The sequence below is a fragment of the Trichosurus vulpecula genome, chromosome 3 (genome assembly GCF_011100635.1).
Source record: "Trichosurus vulpecula isolate mTriVul1 chromosome 3, mTriVul1.pri, whole genome shotgun sequence".
Taxonomy (NCBI): domain Eukaryota; kingdom Metazoa; phylum Chordata; class Mammalia; order Diprotodontia; family Phalangeridae; genus Trichosurus; species Trichosurus vulpecula.
In genome coordinates, this window is record NC_050575.1 from 208,037,729 (window position 1) to 208,061,474 (window position 23,746).

A 23,746-nucleotide genomic window follows, 5' to 3' on the forward strand; every position below is an offset into this window, starting at 1 on the left:
GGGATAACTTGATCTCCAGTGATGCCGTATGAATGATTACATCATATATAGCCGTGTGCACACATTCCAAAGATTAGGTGTAAGTAGTAAGATTGTTCTAGAGAGTCACATGCACACGTCCCAAAGAGTAGCTGAGAGAGTGAGAAGGTAAGTAGGAAAGACGAGAATGGGTATGTGGATGGATGGATGGGAGAAGGTATAGACAAAGTGGGAGAAAAAAAAGGCAAAAAAAAGCCTCCATCACTGGGGTGAGGTTTTCAAGCAAGACAGGATGGCCACATTTTGGGTATACTACAAAGAGGATTTCTGTTCAGATGTGAATTAGACCACTGACTGCATGAGGTTCTGGGACTCTGCAAGAAAGATAATCAAATTTTGGCTTTAAGAAACTGCCAATAAAACTATTCTTGGTGTGTTTATGTAGCAGGCATAAACAATGGACTTTAGGGGCCCAGAATTGAATTATAAGCCTCCAGTAGGCCTAGTATTAATTTGACCATTGGATTCATAGTAATTTTCTCCTTGTCACACAATTCTGTACTTGAGCCTGAGTTAGACCTCACAGATAGTACACATTCTTAGCTACATTGCTTTCTTTGATTACGAATTACCTTTCTACCTCTGATTCCTTACTGGCCCCACTCACTTCCCTTCACCTTTGCCACAGATGGCCCATGGTAGAAGAGGATCAAATGAGCTAATTCCTATAAAGAGCTTTGTAAACTTTAAACTGCTACATGAATGTCAGGACGTCAGGAAAGGTGCCTTGGCCAAGAGCAGGCCTCAGAGTCCAAAGACCAATGTCATAGGACAGTCCTTGCAATAGTGAGATCACACGTCTAGTTAAAAAAAGGAATAATATATTATTATTTATCAAGAAGAAGTGAGCCCCCAGAATAATAATTACAGCTTTCATTTATAGAATGTTATGGTTTACAACACACTTATCTCGCTTGACCGTCACAAAAACCCTATGGGATAAATGGTATTTTTATCTCCATTTTACAGATGAGGAAACTGAGGCTCAGAGAAATTAAATAGTACATCTTAAGTGTGATTTGAAGGCAGGTCTTCCTAACTCCAAACGCAGCATGATGTCTATGCCTCTCATAAACATCTTCTTCTCTCTGCCTATACAGCCCCAACCCTGGAGCAGACCCTCCTCACCCTTCACAACCTAACTTGGTCCCTTCCTGCCTTTCCAGTCTTCTTACGCCTCATTCTCTTCCACGTATTCTACAATCTAGGGCAATGAATTGCCTTCTTACTGTTTCTTACACATACCACTCCATCTCTTGGCTCTTTCCCTTTGCAGCGGCTGTCCCCCCATGCCTGGGGGACATATCTCCCTCCTCACTGCTGCCTTCTGGCTTCCCTGGCTTTCTCCAAACATCAGTTCAAAACCCACCTCCTGTAAGAGGCCTTTCCTAGTCTCCCTCCCCAATCCCCACCTGCCTCTGACAAGGCCTCCAATTTATCGTGCATATATGCATACATATAATATATACATATCTAGATTTTTGTTTGTATACAGTTGTTTGCATGTTGTCTCCCATTAGACTGTGGGCTCCGTGAAGGCAGGAATGATTTTTTTGTCTTTCTTTGTATATTGGTGGCTTAGTACAGTGCCTTACACATTGTAGGCACTTAATAAAGGCTTACCGACTTGACTGGTTGTATGCTATGTACGTTCAGATGTTTTTCTCTGCCTTTGTATTAGGGGAGCCCAGGAATGGGCCTAGATGAGACAGTGGGCTTTGCTAGAGGGTTTGGTGGGCATACAATATATACTGAGCAGATTCTCAGCCTCTGCTCCTACATCTGCCCTAATTATGCCATACACCTGACAGTTGTTCCTCAGCTGGCCTGATCAAATTGAGGTCACAAACCTGCCAACACTGAGGACCAGGCTCTTGTTGATGGTGTTTCCACTAGGGAATAGCCCGTCCACAAGGCCCTGATGCTTAATTTGACTTATAAAGGACCTTTTCTTGCTTTCCTTGAAATCTCACAATTCCTCATAATCCCTTTGGGGAGGATGATCCTCCCTCAGAGATACCACTGTGATGTCACGTTGGTGTATGGAACCCACAATCCATGATTTGTAATGGAAAGGTTTTTCCCTCCATCTTTTTAATGTCCACAAGAATGCTTCTTTAAAAAGACATCTATATCTTTATAAAATTTTTTTCCCTTAATAAATCCCACCATTTCCCACTCCCTCCCTCCTCCCAGACACATACAAAGAAATAACTTAGCTAGATTGAATTAATTCTAAAATGTTGAAAATACTTCTAGGAGTCAGCTATAGTTCACAAGGAAGTTCCAGACAGATCAATATTAATTCATTCAAAGATGTTATTAAGTGCAAACTGTGTGCCAGGCATTGTGCCAGGTGCTAAAGATACAAAGATAAAAAGGACAGTCATTGGCCTCAAAAAGTTTACATTCTACTAGGGGAGATGTTCACATGTCGGCTGGGTGAGATACAATGGGTACCTACTCAGGCAGTGGAAAGAATGCTGATCTTGGGGTCACAGAGCCTGAGTCTGAATCTGTACCTTATGACCTTGGGCAAGTCACTTCCTGGCTCTAAGTCTCAGGATCCTTATCTGTAAAATGAAGGGTTTAAACAAAATGGCCTCTGAGAACCCTCACAGTTCTGGATCTATGAGCCTGAGTATATTGTTTGGTCGCATCTGACTCTACGTGACCCCAGGGACCCTTGGGTAGATGTATACATACATACAGACACATACATATAGGCAGCATACACACACATACACACATATGCACTGTGTGTGTGCATATGTGTGTGTGTATTAGAGAGTGATGGGAAAAATGGGGAAAATTCTAAGAAATTTCAAAGCAAGCAAGAAAAGGTCCTTTATAAAGTCAGATTTAAGCTGGCTAACTCTCTGCATCAGGGCCTCATGGAAGGGCTGTTCCTTTGTGGAAACACCGTCAACAAGAGCCTGGTCCTCAGTGTTGGCAGGTTTGTGACCTCAATTTGATCAGGCCACCCAAGGTTGAACAGGCTCTGGGTGATTGAGTCACTATAACCAAATTCATGAGAGACTAATTTAAAACCAGAATGCCAATTTATTAAATTATAATGGGAAATATGTCTTTTCTAATGACTAGAACATTTGCATTCCACCAACTAGGATGGGGAGGGAGGGAGAAAAGGAGGGGAGGAAGAAAGAATAAGCTGTTATATGGTGCCTACTGTGTGCCAGATACTGTGCTAAGTGCTTTTTTTAAATATTCTCTCATTTGATTCTCACAACAACCTGCAAGGTAGGTACTGTTATTATCCCCATTTTACAAGGGAGGAAACTGAGGCAAACAGAGGTTAAGTGACTTGTCTGAGGCCAGATTTGAGTCAGTATTCCTGACTGCAGACCCAGCATCCTACCCACTTTACCACCTTTGTTGATATCAAGGTGCTTTAGAAACTGAACCTATAATCAGACATGAACTGGGTCCATTCATGGAATGTTGAGAGTAGGGACATATCTGGCACATAGTAGGCATTTCATAAATGTTTATTGATTATTCATTCATGCACTGAGGTCCTCTGACTCCAAATCATGGATTCTTTCCATCTGTACCAAACTGTCTCTATGTACCCAAGAATATAGCTTTATTTTTAATTGATTATATTTCAGGGGTAGGGACTGGGGGGGGGGTCTGGACCTGTGATTTCACTGGAATAGGGAACTATTGGTACCAAAGTCCCACTGTTCTAGAATTTTATAATCTTATTAAAGAGTTGCCTGGGGGCCCTTCGAAGTGAAGTGACTTGCCCAAGATGACCCATCAGAGGCAAGACTTGAGAATCCAAGTCATCCTAACTCTGAGGCTGGCCTTCTATCCACTGAACCACATTGCCTCTCATTTACTGTCAGCCTCCCCCTTTCCTGAGAAGAATCAGGCTACGTGATGTGAGCTCAAAAAAAAAATGAAAATTGGCTTGGTACAATTTGATTTTATACAAGCTGACTTTGTAAAATTGGCTTCATACATCACATTCAGTGTATATTTTTTAACCACCTGAAACTCGTTATTAATCTTTTTCTCCACATTATAGATCAGAGGACTTAGAGCTAGAAAGGATTTTAGAGATTTCCTAGCCCAATATTTTCATTTTACAAATGGAGAAACTGAGGCCAATAGAGGTGACATTCCTTGACCAAAGTCACAAAGTTAGTAAAGAGCAGAGCAAATAATTTCAGCTCTTCAGCCTCTTCCTAGGGGTCCTAGTTTATAACCCTGTCCTCATTTTAGTACAATGCCATAGGGTCTCTAACTGGAAGAGGCATATAGGGAGTGATCTCAGTAAACTACTTTCAAAATTCTGCATTTTGGATGATTATTTCAGGTAAGAATTCCTAATTCAATACATTTTATGCTAAATCTCAGATTCCTAAAAGCTTGACTCACTGACTTATTGAGACTTCAAAGCTGAGAGGTTCTTAGCTACAATTACAAGGTGTGGCACTGGCTGATCTCATCTGTAGGTGCTGGCTTGTATCTCTTGGACCTGGAGCCCACTATCCATTGATAATATGTTTTTCAAGAAAAGTTTGGATTGCCCCAAAAGGAGAGAAGGGGTTCTGTACCTAGGCTTACCCCAGGAGCTTCCTCTGTCACCCTTGTTATTTTGCCACAACAAATCCCAGCCTACACATATCCTGGGATTTTTCCCTAATCCTTGGTTTAGAGGCTCTCCTTGTCATTTCTAGGTAGGATAACTTGGGCCTCAAATTCAATAAGTCAGTGAACCAAGCCCTGATCATATATTTACTATGTGCAAGGCTCTCTAGTAGATGCTGAGGATACAAAGACATAAATAAGAACATCCCCACTCCGAAGGAGCTTACGTTCTGATGGGGGAGATAGCATGAACACACAGGCACGTACTAAATACATATAAAGCTGGTATACGGTAATCTTGCAGAGGAAGGGACTAGCAGCTGGAGGCAGGGTTGGGGTGGGAGAAGATAGGAAAATCCTCATGCACAAGGAGGCACTTGAGTTGTGCCTTGAAGGAACCCAGAGATTTCAAGAAGTGGAGGTAAGAAGGGAGAGCATTCCAAGCATAGGGTTCAGCCAGTGCAAAGGCAAGAGTGTCATGTATAAGTAACAGCCAGTAGGCCAGTACGGCTGGACCTGGAGGGGAGCAATGTGTAAGAAGATAGGGGCTGGATCAGATGATCAAAAAGGGCCCTTCCAGCTCGGGAAGACGAAGGTAGCACAATAAAAGAAAGATCCCTGGGGGGGGGTCTATGACTATAAGCTCTATAGACGCTTTCCTCCACTGGTCAAATTCCATGGGGTCAGTCATATTGGTTTCTTTGAGGCATGACAAAACTTCTAATAGATGCATCCTAGTTTGGGAATTATAGCCCCCTGGCTCTCATTTCTTCTTCCGTTACTGACTGGGAGCCCTCACCTTGTCCCTCCGCGCCTCAGCCTCCCTCTGCATCCAGGGGAATGTTCCCAGCTTCATGAGGTGATCAGCAAGTCCAGCCACCTACACAATCTTGCAGTCTCACTTCCGACCTCATCACTCAACTGAAACTGCCCTCTCCAGAACTGCCAATGATCTCTTAATTAAGAAATTGGATTGCCTTCTCTCAGTCCCCATTCTTCTTTACTTCTCTGCAGCCTCTGACACTGTTGACCACCCCCTCCTCCCTGGGTTCTGGTGTCACTGCATTCTCTTTTCTTCTTTTTTTCCCCATCTGTCTTGCCCCTCTTTCCCAGGGGCAACTGTTAGATTATCCATCTCCTGCCCATTAAGTGTCCCAACAAAGCTCTACCAAACCCTCCTCTCTTTTGAGAATCTCATCAGCTCCCATAGGTTCCATTGCCGTCTCTATACAAACGACTGCCAGATTAGTTTCTCTCCTAAGTTCCAGTCCCACATCACCAACTTCTTATTAGATATTTCTGGTTAGATGCACTGTAGTCATCTCAAATTCAACATGTCTAAAATGGAGCTCATTATAAAGCACCCTTCTTCCTAACTTCCCTATTTCTGTTGATGGCCGCAACCCCTTTATAGTTACCCAGGTTTACAAACTCAAAGCCACCCCTAAGTTTTCTGTCTCAATCTCTTACCACAACACACACTCGCGCACACACACACACACACACACCCCAAACATCCTAATCCAATTAGGTACCAAGTCTTATTAGTTCTTCATAATGTGTGTGTATATTATTATATATTACATATATCACATATCATATTAAATATTAATTATATGATTAATTATATATATATGAAATTATATATAATTTTATATAATATGTAATAATATAACCTATCTCCTCTTGAGTCACACAGCCAACACCCCAACCCATCACCTCTCACATGGACTACTGCAAGAGCCTTTTAAATGATCTCCCTGCCTTAAATCTCTCTCCCCCAATCCACGCTCCATATAGATGGCAGGTGATTTTACTAAAGGTCAGGTCTGACCATGTCCCTCTCCTGCTCAAGAAACACCAGTGGCGGAGGTTGTTAGTTCTGGAAACCTACTTTCATCAGAGTAGGTTTAAGAGTGGAACAATACATATATATCTAGAAGAGTATAAAAGTCTTCTAAATTTAGAAAGAAATAAAAAACTAAGGGGGTATGGAGAGGGGAGAGGATAAAGAAGGGATCTTTAGAAGGGAAGGTGAGAGAATAGGTCAAAGGGATGTTCAGATTTATGGGAGTGGGGGTTGAGGGGTTAGGTAGCAACTAGAAGTAAAGTAGAGGAATCAAGAGGGATAGGAAATGAGATGTGCACAAATATAAAAACAAAGATTAGGAGTAGGATTTGTTAGGGAAAGCAGATGTTTATATATGTACACGTATATATGTATATATATGCATATATCTATATAAAATATGACCATGCTTAATTGTAGGCTGGGGCAGGGGAGAGAAATGGAGAAAAAAGAACAAATTAGAAGGGGACAGCAGAGAACAAAAGAAAACCTACAAGGAAGCAAAGAAAAATGGACAGCTCTCAACACAACACATACATATAGGCTTTCTTGAAATGGAAATTTATTGCTATATGTTTTGAATCCTCTTCTTCCATTCTGTTCTACGCATGATTTTTTCCTTTTCTTATTTTATATATGTTTTAATATATGTTTGTGTTATTAAAAAAAACTAATAAAAACTTTTTTAAAACCTCCAATGGTTCTATATTATCTCTAGGACCAAATATAAAGCCCTATTGGATGCTTAAAGCCCTTCACAAACTGACTCCAACCTACTTTTCCAGGCTTATTATTATACATTATTATCTTCATGAACTTTACAGGCCAGCCAGACTGGCTACTTGCTCTACTGTGTGCACACACAGATGTGCTGGTAAATGTTTAATAACCAGCTCTACAAAAAACAAAGTACACACAACACACTATTCAGCTTAATCTGCACACTCAACATTTTCTTTTAAGATCTGGACAATCCACAAAAACAATAAATCAAGACCTGATTAATAGTATCGGCCAATTTCAAAGGTTTAAATGTTCATGCTGAACATTAAGCAACTGGCTTGAGCTGCCCCCAGCACACCCCTGGCTGTACACAACATTCTATCTTCCATCTTCATGCCTCTGTACAGGTTGGCCCACAGGTCTAGAATAGATTCCTTCCTCATCCTTGAATCTTAGACTCCCTCACTTCTTTCAAGGCACAGATCCATTGTCATCTCATATTAGGCCTTTCCTGATTCCCCCCACCCCTGTTGCTGATGTTCCCCCAAATCATTCTATTTACTGTGTACATAGTTTGCATTTCCTTATATAAGTATGTGTCATTAATAACCATAAATATTGTTCATGGTACACAAAATGTAGGTCCCACAAGAGAAATTCTTTCAGTTTTTTGTCTTCTTAGCCTCGTTGACCAGTACAGTGTCATAGTGGGTACTTAATAAGTGATTGTTGATTGACTGACAAGGCAGAGATCCTTCTAACAGCACCCCTGTCTATAGCATCCCAATCTTTGCTTGAATATGCCCAGTCAAAGGGCATTCACTACCTCACAAGGCAGCCCATCAAGGGGAAGATAGTCCTTGGGACTGATGGAAATGCACATCTGGAGCTCTAGAAATAGGGTCAGGGCTGGAGGAAGTTCTTTGGAAGTCACCCTCTAAGTAAGGAAAATTGGAGGTATGATAGTTCAGGGCATTGCTCAAACAGGAGCTGCAGTGGAGGGTATTTTCACTTTGAGAGTTCCCTAAATCTGATGAAACAACAGGTCTTAACTTTAGGGAAAAAAGTAGTTTATAGTAGGTGGTGTTTTATCCCATCAATATCTTTGTTAACTACCTGGCAGACCTTTGTCACCCATGCCAGCAATAGTTATTTGCCAAGTTAGAGAAATGACAGTTCAGAAAAAGGAGATAGGGAAATTGAGGCACAGAGTAAGATGGGTAGAAGTCCATGAGATGAAGTTCTGCCCCACTGAAATGAGGGACCCCTATGTCTGCAAAAACCTGACTCCTTGGCTTCACGGGCAGTATCATCACTTTGCCTCCAGGTTCTCTACCTTGACAATCTCCTTACTGATCTGCTAAAGCACCCCAAGGTTTACTGGTGGGCAACAGGGGCAAGTAATGCCTAAAAACCTAGCTGGTCCATAGCCCCCATTTTGATAGGTCCAGAGGTACAGAGACAGTTAGCTATAGGAACCATGCATCCAACTCCAATCAGGGGAGTGGGTCTCTTTCATTCCCCAGCACCTGCAGTCTGACAGTGGCTCAGTCACTTGTTAGCTATGTGACCTTAGACAAATTATTTAACCTTTCCTTACCTTCCAAATGAGGAAGCTGATTGGAGGAGATTATTTCTAAGATCTCTTCCCATTAGAGACCCTATGGCCCTGTTCTAAAATGGGGAGACAGTTATAAACTAGGACCCCCAGGAAGAGGCTGAAGGAGTTGAAATTATTTGCTCTGCTATTTACTAACTTTGTGACTTTGCTCAGCTCATGTCACCTCTACGGGCCTCAATTTCTCCATTTGTAAAATGAAAGCATTGGGCTAGAAGATCTCTAAAGTTCTTTCTAGCTCTAAGTCCTCTGATCCATGACATGGAGAAAAAGATTAAGACCCCTTAATAATGAGCTTCAAGTGGTTAAAAAATATACACTGAATGGGATAGCACTGTACAAAGTCAATTTTAATTTTGGGGGGGTGGTGGTTCTGGACTTTCACAGGAATAGGAACCAACCATACTGGAACCAAAGTCCAGCTGTTCTAGAATTTTATAATCTTATTAAAAAGTTGCCTGGGAGCCCTTCAAAGTGAAGTGACTTGCCCAAGATCACCCATCAAAGGCAAGACTTGAGAATCCAAGTCATCCTAACTCTGAGGCTGGCCCTCTGTGCACTGCACCACATGGCCTCTAATTTACTGTCAGCCTCCTCCTTTCCTGAGAAGAATCAGGCCATGTGATGTGAGCTCTCAGTTCCCTTCCTCAGTCCCTCAGAACTTCTCAATCTCATCTCCCACTCCTAAGTGAATTTTCTCCACAACTGAAGATTAACCATTTAATTGCTTAAACTTTTATCTTAACCACCTTAACGAAGTTCTTTCTCCAATGTATCACATACACCCTTCCATCTCAACCTTTTTAAATGCGTGCTATCCTTCCTTCCTTGATGGCTCTGGGTCTTCCTGATTGGACAGGGCTACAACATGGTGATGCCTCCAGGGATTCCTTTGAGACAATATGCCCCCACTCTTAATGGCCCCGTCCAGCTTTTTGAATCTTCTGTTTTGTTTTCTAGGGATTTTTTGGTCTCTTCCTTCAAAGTCAGGCTGACTTCCCTACTGTCTGTGAAGGCCTGCCTCTAGGAAGCTCTATCCCCTCTTTCAAAGTGTTGTTTGGAATCTGCTATGAGCTTGGAAACGATGTGAAAAAGCTTTCTAAAATTGTGCCCAGGAATACGGATTTGGGGTTAGAAGGGACCTGGGAAGTCACCCAACCCAAACCCCTCATTTTTCAGATAAAAATGACAAAATGGAAGAGCAGGGATTTGAATTCAACATCTCTGGCTCCACAGCCAATTGGCTTTCCACCACACCACCCTGCCTATCCAAATCAAAGGCGCTCTCCTGCGAGTAGAGAACGTGGGCTTTAACGCATGGCATTTGTGACATCTATCTGTACTGGCCAAAGCTTTTTCCTTGCCTGCATTCCATACAACTGAGTTTTTACTTTCCATGGGAGGCAGAGTGGTACTGTAGGAAGAGCATAGACCCCGGAGTCCTAAGAACTGGGTTCAAATCCTACTACTATTTACTATCTGTGTGACCCTGAACCTCCTTGAACCTCAGTTTCTTCATCTGTAAAATGACTGGCCTCCAAGGTCTCTTCCAGCTCTAGCTCTATGAGCCCATGTCTGTGTGTGTAATAGTATCAGGGGTTATTTGCATGGTGCTTTGCCCCTTACAAAGGGTTTTCCTCATACATTATCTCATGTCTGGTGATCACTGCTCTGGACCTGGCATCAGGAAAGACCTGAATTGAAATTCCTCCTCTGACATTTACTAGTGATCATGGGCAGCTAGGTGGTGTAGTGGATACAGGGTTGGGCCTGGAGTCAGGAAGGCCTGAGTTCAAATCCAGCCTCAGGCACTTACTAGCTGTGTGACCCTGGGCAAGTCATTTAACCTCTGCTTGCCTCAGTTTCCTCACCTGCAAAATGGGGATAATAATAACACCTACCTTGCATGGTTGCTAGGAGGATCGAATGAGATAATAACAGTGCCTGGCACTTAGTAAGTGGTGAATAAATGTTAGCTGTCAGCTATCAGTATTATCGTTATTATTATTATTATCATAACTGTGCCTGAGCCATAGTTTCCCCAAATATCAAACAGAGATGACAATATATTTGTATGGTACTTCCATCCTCATGGAACTGTTATGAGGATCACAGATCCGGAGCTGGAAGGAATCTTAAGGGGGCATCTAATCAAACCCCACCCTCATTTCACACATGAGCAAAGAGAGGTTAAGTGACTTGCCTGGGCTGAGATTTAAATCCTGGTTCTTGTCCTCCAAGTCCAGAGACATTCCATTATACCTCCCTGCCTCCTCTAACAAAACCCAAAAATGTACATATATGTATATGAAAAAAATACGTAAAGCACTTTACAAACCTTGAATGTTATATAAATGTCATCTATTATTATTTGATCTTGTGAGGTGCCAGGGACTCTGTTACTATAACCATTTCTTAGATGAGGAAATTGAGGTTCAGACGTGTTAAGCAACTTGTCCAAGGTCACAGGGCTAGTAAAGACAAGTCTTCTGAGACCTAATTTAGTTCTTCCTCCTCCCTACCTGCCATCCCTATTATACCTACCCTTAATCTAGCATATTTTTCACTGTACAAAGGATAATATCTTTGGTGATTTAAGCCATCAAGCATCCCCAGCTAAAGTGCTTCTAGTACGTTACCTGAAAGTACGTTACCCTGAGCAGCTTTCTCTGAAAAAAAAGGAAAGGAAATGACCCATCTAGGTTCCTTCAGACTTCACTAGACCGACATTTGTTACTTAAAGGAGTGGTCTGGCCCAGAACTATCCAAAGAAAAACATGAAAAAAAATTCCTACAAGATCTATGGAGAGAAGAAAAATGAGTAACCAAACAAGAGATAAAGGAGATAACAGAAGATGAAATGGATGACTTAGACAAAAAAACTTAAAAGATTTACACACAAAAATTCAATATAGCTAAGATGAAAAGAGAAGCAATTAATTGGGAAAAATGTTGACCGCAAGTTTTTCTGATAATGGTCTCATTTCTCAGATTATATAAGGAACTGATTCACATTTATAAAAATAAGAGCCATTCCCCAGCTGATAAATGGTTTAAGGATATGAACAGGCAGTTCTCATAGGAGGAAACCCAGGCTATCTATAGCCATATGAAAAAATGTTCCAAATCACTATTAATTAGAGAAATGCAAATTAAATCAATTCTGAGATTCCTTCTCACACCCACCAGAGTAACAAAAATGAGAATGATCAGTGTTGGAAAGGGTGGGGGAAAACAGGACCTGATCATGAATACAAACATTATGAAAAGTTACTAAACAGTGCATGCCCTTTGACCCAGCCATGCTGCTCAGTGTACTGCTAGGCCCAAAAAGATCGAAGAAGTAGTAAAAAGTCTTATACGTAAAAAAAAAATATTTATAGCAGCTTTTTTGCGGTGGCAAAAGTTAGTAACTAAAGGCACATCTATCAGTTGAAGAATGGTTGAGTAAGTTGCAGTATACAAATGTAATAGAATACTATTTGGCTGTAAGAAATGAGGAAATAAATTATTTCAAAGAGACATGGAAAGACTTGTATGAGCTGGTACCCAGCAAAGTGAGCAGGGCTAGAAGAATAATTTACACTATAATATTAATATTCCAAAAATTGAACTCTGAAGACTTTTATAAACTGATGAAAAATTAAATGAGCAGATCTGGAACAATTGATACAATACAAAAAACAATTTCGAATGCTATAAGAGCTATAATCAATATAATGACTATCTGTGATCTCAGAAAATAGATGATGAAACACTCTACCTCCAGTGAGAGGGATGACAGATTTAATAGTGCAAAATTTAAATATATATGTATATACATATACATATGTGTGTATGTATATATACACATATATACATACATACATACATGTATATACATATTTGTATATAGCTGGTGGAAGGTATTTGTTTTGCTTGACTATGCATACTTATTATAAGGAATTTCTTTTTCTTTACTCCTATTTTTTCAACGAACCAAGAGGTAGAAAGAAAATAGATTTCCACAAATTTTTTACAAGTTTTAGAGAGATGGGGAGGTGCCATAGATGTATGATATTGCATACCCTTTCAGATGAAGTCACTATATTCTTTGATGTACTTAGCTATTTAATTACAGGACACCTCTCATGGAGTAGGGGTAGACTGTAAATGTAATGTAAAGACAAAATACATCAATAGAACTTTAAAAAATAAACCATCAAAAAGGAAGTTCAGACTGTGTATTTTAACATTGGTTCTCAATAGAGCTGTGAGAGGGTTACTAGCGGGCTAGTTGCCCACTCTAGGCCTCCATCACACTGCCTACCACTACTCTTCCCTCCAGGCACCCTTCTCTCCTAAAGCTATCATAAATTCTCTAGCATTATTTCAGTATAAAGGTTTCATAGACTCCTCCTTCATCAACTTTCAGGGACTTTTAGGATTATCTAATTCAATCCCTTCACTTTACATATGAGGAAAATGAGGCCCATATCACTTTACTGAGGACTGTCATTTAGTCTTGTTTCCTTCTTTTCTTCAGTTTAGAAAGCTGCCCAGGTTCTCATTTGCTGACTTCTCTCCATTTCTATATTTTTCCCTAGCAGCCCAGTTCTCCTGACTCCTAATCTGTGTTGTTTCCTAGATGCATCCCTTTTCAAAGATTTCCAGATGAATTAATTGAATAATGAAATAGCATTTATCAAGCACTTACTATGTGCCAAGCACTGGGGATACAAATACAAAAAGCAAAGACAGTTCTTACCTTCAAGGAGTGTACATTCTAATGGGTGAGACAAAATGCAAAAGGGAGTAATAGCCAGGGAGGAAAAGTTCAGGGATGTTCAGAAAGTTACAAGAATGGTGAGGAGGGGAGTAGATTGACACATTCTATTCGGGAACAATGGCAGAGTTGACCTGATCATGTTTATGCTTCCAGAATTGGAGGAAGGAGGGATGAGAGGAAGAGGTAGCTGAGGAGGCTGTGCAGAAATAATGGCTCGAGAAGTCAGGAGTGAAGTGAAGCTTGGCTGGAACTTTTCCTGAAATTGTGGTTGGGGAGGGGGAGTCACCAATCAGATCTCCATAACCCAGAGCAATCCATATAACTGAAGTTCCCCACATGTCTCAATGGGTCAACAGTCTTCCCATTCCCTCTAACCAAGCCATTACCCAGAAAAACCTGCCACACAGTAGGCACTTTACAAATACTCAATGGTTAACTGATTCATTGGCCTGTAATTTTCTCAGGTTACAAGCATTATGTAATTTATAGTCTTAGAGAGCTGTCTGAAACTCCAAGGGGATCAGTGTCTTACCCATGGTCATGTGGCCGATAAGTGTCAAAGGGGGCATTTGAACCCAGGTCATACTGACTCCAGGTAAAACACTATAAACTACACTACGATGCCCTTATTGTACTCTCAAAAATCATTTGTTTAGAACCCATCTCTTGACTTTAAAATATTTCTGAAATATAGTACATTTCCCTGCCTTTTAACCCAGAATATAATTTAACCTTCTTTAAAAAAATCTCTGGGTCACTTAGCTAGTGAACAGCTGAGCCTAAAACTGAACCAAGGTTTGAATCCTGCCTTGGACACTTGCTATCTGTGTGACTTTCAGAACTTAGCTGCTTAAGGTCTGTTTCCTCACCTGTAAGATGAGGGGGTGGGACTAGGTAATCTCTTAAGTCGCTTCTTGCACTCAATCTATGTATGAAGTGCGCATTTTCATGGAGGTAGCATACATCAGATGAATATGTCAGAACCTGAGCCCAGGTCTTCTTGACTCCAAGGCTGGCCCCCCCTAGCATGTTCTTATACCCTCATAATCTGGTTTATTCAGGGACAGCTCATCCCTAATGGGCCTTGGTCCCTCTCACTCACTTCTCACCCCAAACAAGGCAACTCAAAGACTACCAGGAACTCTGGACACCAGAGGTATTTCAGAGAGTGCTTCTGGTAGAAAGTCACACACACCAATGGGAGGCCCTGGTGTCAGCCTACTATGTGCCAGCCACTGAGCCAAGAGCTGGGGGTACTAAGACAAAAAACAGTCCCTGATCTCAAGGAGTTCACAATCTACTGGAGGAAGACAACATACAAACAACTATGCACAGATAAGATGTAGACAGAATGAACTGGAGATTCTAGGGAAGGCACAAGCATTAGGAAGGATTGTGAAAGGTTTCTTGCAGAAAGATGGTAGGACTTTAGCTGAGATCTGAAGGAAGCCAGGGAAGCCTGGAGGCAGAGATGGGACGGAGAGAGTTCCAAGCATGGGGGAAATGAGACATCTACTGGAAGATATTGACCCATGGGGAGGGAGACAAAAGCCTTATGCTGGTATGGGGCAGTGGAGCATCCCTGAGACCCAACTTTGCCCACATTTAGCATTAGAGAGTTGGGGAGATGTGGCTCACTCTGTTAGGCTGGGGAAGATACTGAAGCCATAAACCACTGGGGCAGTGGGAAAGGAGTCTCTCTTCTTTCTGCTGGAAACTCTGGAGTTTCTTCAGGACCCTTTCAGACTTCAGAGCAAATGAGAAGCCTCAGCTGCCCATCCTCAAAACAGTCACCTTCTCTGCAAGGGAAGGGAGGGCTCTAGCCAGAACCATCACTCCAGCAAAGGGTGCAGCTAGCCAGGATGTGACATGCAGGGGGACACAAAAGAGGCCCTTCTAGAAATATAAGGGAGAAGAAGAGTGGTGAAGCAGAGAGAGGAAGGGAGAGCTTGAAGTCAGGAAGACCTAGGTTCAAGTTCTGATTTTGATACCTACCAGCTGTGTGACCCTTGGTGAGTCATATAACCCCTCAAGACTCCAGGCATTTCTCTAAAACCATAAATTCTGGGTTGCTGATCTACGTTGGGAGTGGGAGTTTCCACAATGATGAAGTCACAAGTTCAAAACAACACCAAAAGTAAACAAACACAAAAGTACACTTTTTTTTTTTTAGTGGGAAGAGGGAGGAAGGGATCAGAATTATGGTTTCATCAGTATACACAACTGCCAGTGAAGAAACTCCTCCTACCAATGCAGAACAGACCCTTGTCTGAAAGTTAGACTCTTAGAAATTGTCTGGAGGCACTGAGAAGTTACCTGACTTGCCTACGGTCACACAGTTAGTATGTGTCAGTGGCAGAACTTGAAACCAGGTCTTCCTGACTCTAAGACTTATTCTTTATCCACTCTGCCACACTCCCTCTTAATAAACACACATCTACTGCCCTCTGTGGCACATAGGTGTTTTGATGAAGGAGTTAGAATACCTTGCACATAGTAAGTGTTTAATAAATTGATTAAATCACCAGCTTCAAACCACTGGTGGAGAGAACCACATAGAGGGTACCATTTTCCAACGTCATGGAGGGTGCACAAATGCCTTGGCCCAGCTCTGCTCAGAGAAGGGGTAGGGAGTGAGAGGCAGGTACTTACCTCTCTTACCAACTCAATGCCATCCAACTGTTCCTGCTGCTGCTGGGCAACAGTAACCCCCAGCACCAGAGTATGGATGCAGCAGGAGACCACGGAGATGAGCACAATAGGAGTGAGGCTGAGGGGCAGCGTGATGAAGAAGGAGAAGACGAAGAAGGCCTGCCAGCCCACCGTGTCACTGGCCGCGTGGGAGCGAGCAAAGTTCAGGCCAAGGTAAGAGAAGATCTGGGCAGTGATCAGCAGCCATAGCACGTAGGGGACCACCTTCCTGCTGACTCTATCTGGCAGAAGGCCCTTCTTACAGAGAACGAAGAGGATGATGTCCAGCAGCAGCCCCACCGCTGCCACCACAATGGGAGCCAGCTTGTCACTGGAATAGACCACAGCACACATGATCACCACATAGCAATCAAAGAGGGCAGCGAAAATGACCAGAACCAGGAGGGTCTCGTGGCGTTGCCTCTTGAAATATGTCTGATACAGATTCTCCAAGGACTCCGGGATAAAAGTCAAACGCATGAAGCGGGGCAGGCAGAGGCAGGAGCCCGTGTTCCTGACAGAGATTTCATGGGTCCGGCCACCCGCCCGCTCAGGATCTGAAGGCAAGCTGACCGAGTACTCGGCCGACGGTTCGGCCGAATACTCAGCCTCGGAGAAGCCCTGGTTCCTAGGCATTCTGTCAGGTGTTTAGTCTCAGGCGTACTCAGAGAACTGGAAAGGCGAGTGAAGGGTGGAAGGTTCTTCCAGTTGGCCTGTCCTACCAGGACCCCATCAAGCCTGGGGATGATTTTCCAAGGACCTTTTCTTGTCTGGGGCTGAAGAGCAACAACCTTTGCCGACTGGAACGGAGCTTGGTTTGAGGCTTCTGAGCAGCAGGTGGGACTGGCTCCTCTGAAACTTCAAAAGACATTGCTAAGGGAGAGGGTCCTCCTCCACTTCATCTACCGTGCTCGTTGTTCACGACTCTTCCCGGTTGACCCTTCCATCCCCCATAACCCAGTGCAAACTCTCCATTGCAAGAGGCTGCAGAAGCAAACCTTACCCCCCCACATTCTCTCAGTCACACACACTGTCTCCCCTCCCTGTCTCCCCTAGAGGCCTGGCAATCTCTCTCTTCACTAGCATTTGGTTTCCTCTCTGGCACTCCATTCAATAAATATTTCTCAAGTGCCTAGTATTTGTAAAGCACTGGACATCTCTCTTTCTCTCTCTTTTTAAAGCTCTGCCCCTCCACGCCCAAACCTTGAGGATCTGAAATAAAACGTGTTCGGGGGGAGGGGGTGAAGGCGAGAGGAGAGAAAGAAAAGCAACCCCTAAGAATCCTACCTTCTCCTGCCCCCTTTCTTGTGCCTCCCAACCCTGACCTGGAAATGAGAGGGCATAGATACACACTCCTTTACAGCCTGCCTGGGTCAGCTCTATCTTTCTGTCTAGTTTTCCCTTCTGATCTCTAAGCGTCTCCTCCCCCGAAAGGACGAGAAAGAAGGTGGGCCCTTCCACTCACCTCCTTCTGGGGTTTAATCCCTCTATTTACCTGTGAAAGGTGGAAGGAAGAGCCTCCACAGCTCAATTCCCTGGGCTGTCTCCCGTCAGGATTGTAGGATCAGAGGGGCTGAGGGTAGGCGAGTAGAAAAGCCGCGGGTCCCCCAAGCCTTCCGAGGCTGCTTATCCGTACACTCCTCCGCGTTGGGCAGATGCCTCCATCCCCGCTAGCAGCGCACCGGAGCTTGGCAGCAGGTCCCACCCCACAGTCTTCGGCTGCTGGGCTCTGGCTGGGAGGAGGTCAGGACTGTCCCTCAACATCCAGATGTGCCCAGCCGCAGGAGGAAGAAGGAAGAAGGAGGCGGTAACGTCGGAGGAGGAGGGATGGAAAATTCAGGGGAAGCAGCCAAGCACGGCAGCAGCCGCTGTCTCCAACACTCGCAGGGCTGTTCGCTGGCGCTGGAGCTGGAGGGGATCGCTGCTTTCCCGGAGCTGGCTTCTCAGCCGGCGCTGGCACAGCCGACTTGGCTTCCCTGCTGCTGGACCCTGCCCGCTCGCCTGCTGCCTACCTTTCCTCTCTCTCTCTCTAATGGGCACAGCGGAGCTTGGCCAGCGAGGGGCTCCGGCGGGGCCCTTCTTCGGCGGAGAGGCGTAGGAAACGCAGGCAGAGGCCAGGCGAGCCGTCTAGCATCCTCGGCGTTCGCCCCCAGCCCCGGCCGGCTGGCCGCTCCCAAGCTCCCCCTGGCCCCAGAGGCAGCCGCCCCTCGCTCTTCCTGCTCTTCTCGGCGCCGCCGCCGCCCCCGCACGCCTGCGGGGAGCCACCCGCATCCAGCGCCGGCTGGAGAGAGCGAACGAGCGCCTCGGAGCTCGGCGCTAAGCGTGCCGAGCCCCGGGTCCGACCGACAGAGCACCGGCCTCTGCTACTTGCTCTCCCCGCCCGCCTGGGGTTGTTTTCTTTTCTTTCTTTCTTTTTTTTCTTTTCTGTCTTTCACCTCCCTGGCAGTGGTTGCTGCGTTTTTCTTCCGTCCCTCCTCTTTCTCTTCCAAAGCTAAGAGAGAGTCCCTGGGAGACTGCCGGGAGGAGGTCCTCATGGGGCTGGAGGAGGAGCCAGTCCCCTGCCTCCTATGATGAAGCCACAGAGTTTGGGTGCAGAGAGAAGGAAATCTCCAGACTGGGGACCCTGGCAGGTTTAGCATAGGTGGAGATGAAAGAGGAGAGGAAAAGAAAGAGGAGAGAAGGAAGAAGAGAAAAGGGGAGAAGGAGAAGAGAAATGAAGAGACAAGAAGGGAAGGAGAAAAAAAAAAAGAAGAAAAAAGAAGAGGGTGAGGAGGTGGGAGTGAAAAGAAAAGAATGAGTAGGAGGAAAAGAAGAGGAAGAGGAGGTTGGGAAGAAGAGAAAAAGGAGGAAGAGATTCTTAAGAGTTAAAATTGAAAGGAAGCACAGAGATGATCTGGTCTAACCCCTACCCAAAACATAAAAACTGTCTATTCATTAAAGTGGCAATCATCAAAACTATTTGTTACTGGCTAAGAAATAGTTGATCGATAGAATGGGCTAGGTACGCAAGATACAGTAGTCAATGACTAGTAATCTACTGTTTGATAAACCCAAAGATTCCAGCTTCTGGGATAAGAACTCACTATTTGACAAAAACTGCTGGGGAAATTGGAAAATAATATGGCAGAAACTAGACATAGACCAACATTTCATACCTTATACCAAGATAAAGTCAAAATGGATACATGATTTAGACATAAAGGGTGATACCACAAGCAAATTAGGTAAGCAAGGAATAGTTTAACTGTCAGATTTATGGAGAATGGAAGAATTTATGACCAAACAAGAGAAGGGAACATTATGAAATGCAAAATGGATAATTTTGATTACGTTAAATCAAAAATATTTTGCACAAACAAAATCAATGCAACCAAAGTCAGAAGGAAAGGAGAGAACTAGGAAACAATTTTTACAGCCAGTGTTTCTGATAAAGGCCTCATTTCCAAATATATAGAGAACTCAGTCAAATTTATAAGAATACAAATTATTCCCCAATTGACAAATGGTGAAAGGATATGAACAGGCAGTTTTCAGATAAAGAAATTGTGTATGACATCATGATTAAGGCAGCTAGATAGTATGGAAGACTGAATGCTGGACTTGAAATCAGGAACATCTGAGTTCAAATCCTGCCTCAGACATCTGTTGACTTTGTGACCTGGGCAAGTCACTTAACCTCTCTCAACATCAGTTTTCTCATCTGTAAAATGCAAATAATAAAAGCATCTACCTCTATGGGTTGTAAAGAGCAAATGAGAAAACATATGTAAAGTACTCTAGATTCCAAGCTATTATCATTTTCCTCCAGATAAGGCATGGCAGGTATGTCCCCCATCATTGCCTTAATTCATTCATTCGACACATTTATCAAGGCCCTCTGAGCATTGCGTTATGTGTTGTACATATTTATTTCCCTAAAATTAAATGATTTGCTAATGGATAAGTCAATATTTTTAATAGTCCTGAGTTGCCTCAACTTGAACATATCCAAATGTTCAAAAAATTGTACATTTTAAACCAGAAGGGACCCTATCATCGAGTCTAACTTCTTCAGTATACACATTAGGAAACTGAGACCCAGAGAAGTAAGAGACTTGTCTAAAGTCACACATACAAGTAGCAAAAGGGATTAAAATTCAGGTTCTTTGACTTCAAATCCAGTGCTCATTTTTCTTCCCTTAAACTGTCTCACCCTACCAATTTCCCTATTTTTCTAAGGCTGAGATTTAGGGGAAATGGCCTCTTATCAGAGAAGTCTTCGTGGCCTATGTAAAACAAACTGTCCCTCTTCAGAATTCCCTCTTCACCTTTGCCCTGGCATTTTTTCCCAGAGTGCACCAAAGGTGATGATATAGGATATTTCTTCCTTTCTCCAACCCCAGGTGCAGTTAATGATGACTTGCAAGAGAAATGCACCACAAACTGCACATGATTAATTACCTACATTACCTGAGGGGAGGAGTTTATGGACCCAAATTCCTGGCTGCTTTCTGCTTTTGTAGTTCCTTTTCCAGGCACAGGTCAGAGACTAGACAAAGGAATGGGGAAGCTGGGTCTCCAGGCCACATGTGCCCCTCTAGGTCCTCAAGTGTGCCCCTTTGACTGAAAGTCACGTGGCCTCAAGGCCTCAGGTTCCCCACCCTTGGACTAGAGTTTCTAGTAGAAGCAAATGTCAGTTGCATGAGAAGAAGACTTTCCTAGACTTAGAGCACTATGTGATCCCAAATTCAAGAGTTCAGCCTTCTGGAGGGAAATTACATATAACAGTTTGCATCTATTTCCTTCTCTTCACCCACACATGTTGTTGTTGTTCAGTCAGTCTCTTCATGACCGCATTTGGGTTTTTTTTTTCAGGGGGGCAAAGATACTGGAGTGGTTTGCTATTTCCTGCTCCACCCCATTTTACAGATGAGGAAACCGAGGCAAACAGGGTCAAGTGACTTGCCCAGGGTCACACAGCAAAAAAGTGTCTGAGGCTGAATTAGAACTAAGGTAGAGGAGTCTTCCTGACTCCAGACCTGGCACTATCTGCTGCACCATCTAACTGCCTCCACCTAATCTACCACCGTAATTCACACACATCGTTTCTTACTTGGAGTATTACAACAGCTTCCTAATTGGTCTTACTTCCTCAAGTCTCTCCCTATTTCAATCTATCTTTCACACAACTACCAAAATGGTTTTCCTAAAACACAGATTTGACCATTGCCACTCCCCTACTCAAAAATCTTCAGTGGTTCCCATTTCCTCCAGTATTAAATATAAACTTTCTGTCGTTCAAAGCCCTTCACAACCTGGCCCCAATCTACCTTTTGGGTTGTATAACATCATTTCCTTTCACGAGCCCTATGGTCCAGACACACTGGATTTTTTATTGTTTGTCATATTTAGCACTCTACTTCTGGTCCCTCTTTGGGTTCAATTAGGCCCCTTGCACATCTGTAATACATTCTCTTCTCACTACCCTTAGGGTCCCTAGTTGTCTTCAAGATTCACCACAAATACTACCTTCTATAAGAGGCCTTTCCTGACCCCCTCAGCTGCTAATGCTCTACCTGCCAAATCAATTCATCCTTATTTTGTACGTGTGTGTGTGTGTGTGTGTGTGTGTTGTCTCCCCTATTAGAATGCAAGCTTCTTGAGGTCAGTGACTGTTTCACTTTTGTCTGTTATCTCTTATCTCTACCACCTAGCACAGTGCTTGGCACATAGTAGGTCCTTAGCAATTCTTGCTGATTGATTAATTGGAGAAGAGGAGGATGATCAAAGGAGGATCACCCCATGCTGAAGGACGAAAGTCATGCCAGGGAAGCAAGAGGTCTGAACCTTGCCCATCCCACAATGGCTATGAGTTGGTGCAGGGTTCTTTGTCTGCTGGCTCAAGAAAGATTGTTCACTTTCTAGTGGGAGTCTAATGGACTAAGGGCTTCGTGTGTTTCTGGATCTCTTCGTAGAGTGAATCCTTTGCATCTTAAGATCCCCCTATTGTACATTAGGTGCCTGTGCATGAGTTGAAGACCCTGTTCCCCACATTTAGTAGACATGTACTTTACTATGAGCATTTTTAGAGGATTCCATTGAATACACGAGGTATATGAGGGCAATGAATTGAAGAAACTGGCCTTTTATGGGCAAAGCCCCAAGGTTGGCTGCTAGGCTGTGTGAGCCTAGAGTTCTTAGAGGGGGCTCTAAATAATTCCATGTTTCATGGGCTACAGTTGGAATTTAATACTCTGAGATAGGGAGGGTTTTCCCAATTCTGAAAGGCACCTGGGAAGTAGTCATGTCTCACCTGTATGACGGAGTTGGTATTGTAGAGCTACAGTAACTTTGCCAGTCCTACCTTCTCATCATATGCCCCACTCTGCATCTGGGAGTACACACCTCTAATTCCTCCTGCCATGACATTCTGCTACAAATACCTTGTTCCTACCTGCTTCCTCCTCAAACTCCCAGGCCTCCTTCATTTGTCTCCTAATCTATTACTGTCTCATTGCATCAGACAAAGCGCAGTGCTGTTTCTGTCCCTCCATTTGCCCAATGGGGCCTCTCTGTGAAGGCATGGAGATGAGAGGTGGAATGTAGAGTTTAGAGAACAGTTAGCAGCCTAGTTTATTTGGAATGTAGATATCATCTAAGAATAGGGTGAAATAAATCTAGAAAGGTAAGTAGGAGCCAGATTTTGGAGGGCTTTACGTGCCAGACTAAGGCATTTCTATGTCATCCTGTTATTTGTCCTTCTTTTCTCGAAGAGGACCATGACATCAGAAAGGCGATGCCATGACTTGCAAGTGAATTGGAGTTAAGTGAGGCAAGGCTGTGCAAAGTCACCAGCCTCACTTTGTCCTCTGGAGTCATCTGGGTCCAGTGGCAAGATACAGATCAGAATGACTGGAGATGGCCCTGGATGCAGTGGGAGGCCTTGGCTTTTTTAAGTTGATCTTTTTTGAATTCTCATCTTGACCAAGGCTGTGTGATCCTAAAGGCAATTTGTAGCCCTGAATGATTTTTAAATAAAATTTTATTTATATCTTATGCTTTTATATCATTTACATTTCTTATTGTATCCCTCCCACCCTCCTCTGAGAGAGCTATCTTTTCATCATAAAGAATTTTAAAAGATGAAGGAAAAAACTAACCAACACATCAAAAACATCTGATATTATGCATAGCATTCCATACCCACTCTCACCCACCTCTTCAAAGAAGCCAGGGAGACGCCTTCTCATACATCTTCTTAGGAGCCAAGCTTGGTCATTATAATTTTGCAGTGTTCTGTTTTGTGTTGTTATTGTCCTTTCTATTTACATTGTTATAGTTATTGTGTGTGTGTGTGTGTGTTGTTTTTCTGGTTCTGCTTACTTCATTTTCAATGCTTCTCTGTATTTATCATGTTCATACTTTCTTACAAGACAGTAACGTTCTTTACATTCATTTA

General features: G+C 43.3%; 1 protein-coding gene across 1 annotated transcript in view; it reads right to left on the minus strand.

Moving 5' to 3' along the window:
• Positions 1-17,153, minus strand: part of ADCY3 (adenylate cyclase 3) — a 122,873-nt gene extending 105,720 nt beyond the window's left edge. Inside the window, exon 1 of the mRNA XM_036749498.1 lies at positions 16,270-17,153. Coding sequence (XP_036605393.1) covers positions 16,270-16,944 — 675 coding nt within the window. The 5' untranslated portion in view covers positions 16,945-17,153. The remainder of the gene's footprint in view (positions 1-16,269) is intronic.
• Positions 17,154-23,746: the final 6,593 nt, after the last annotated feature.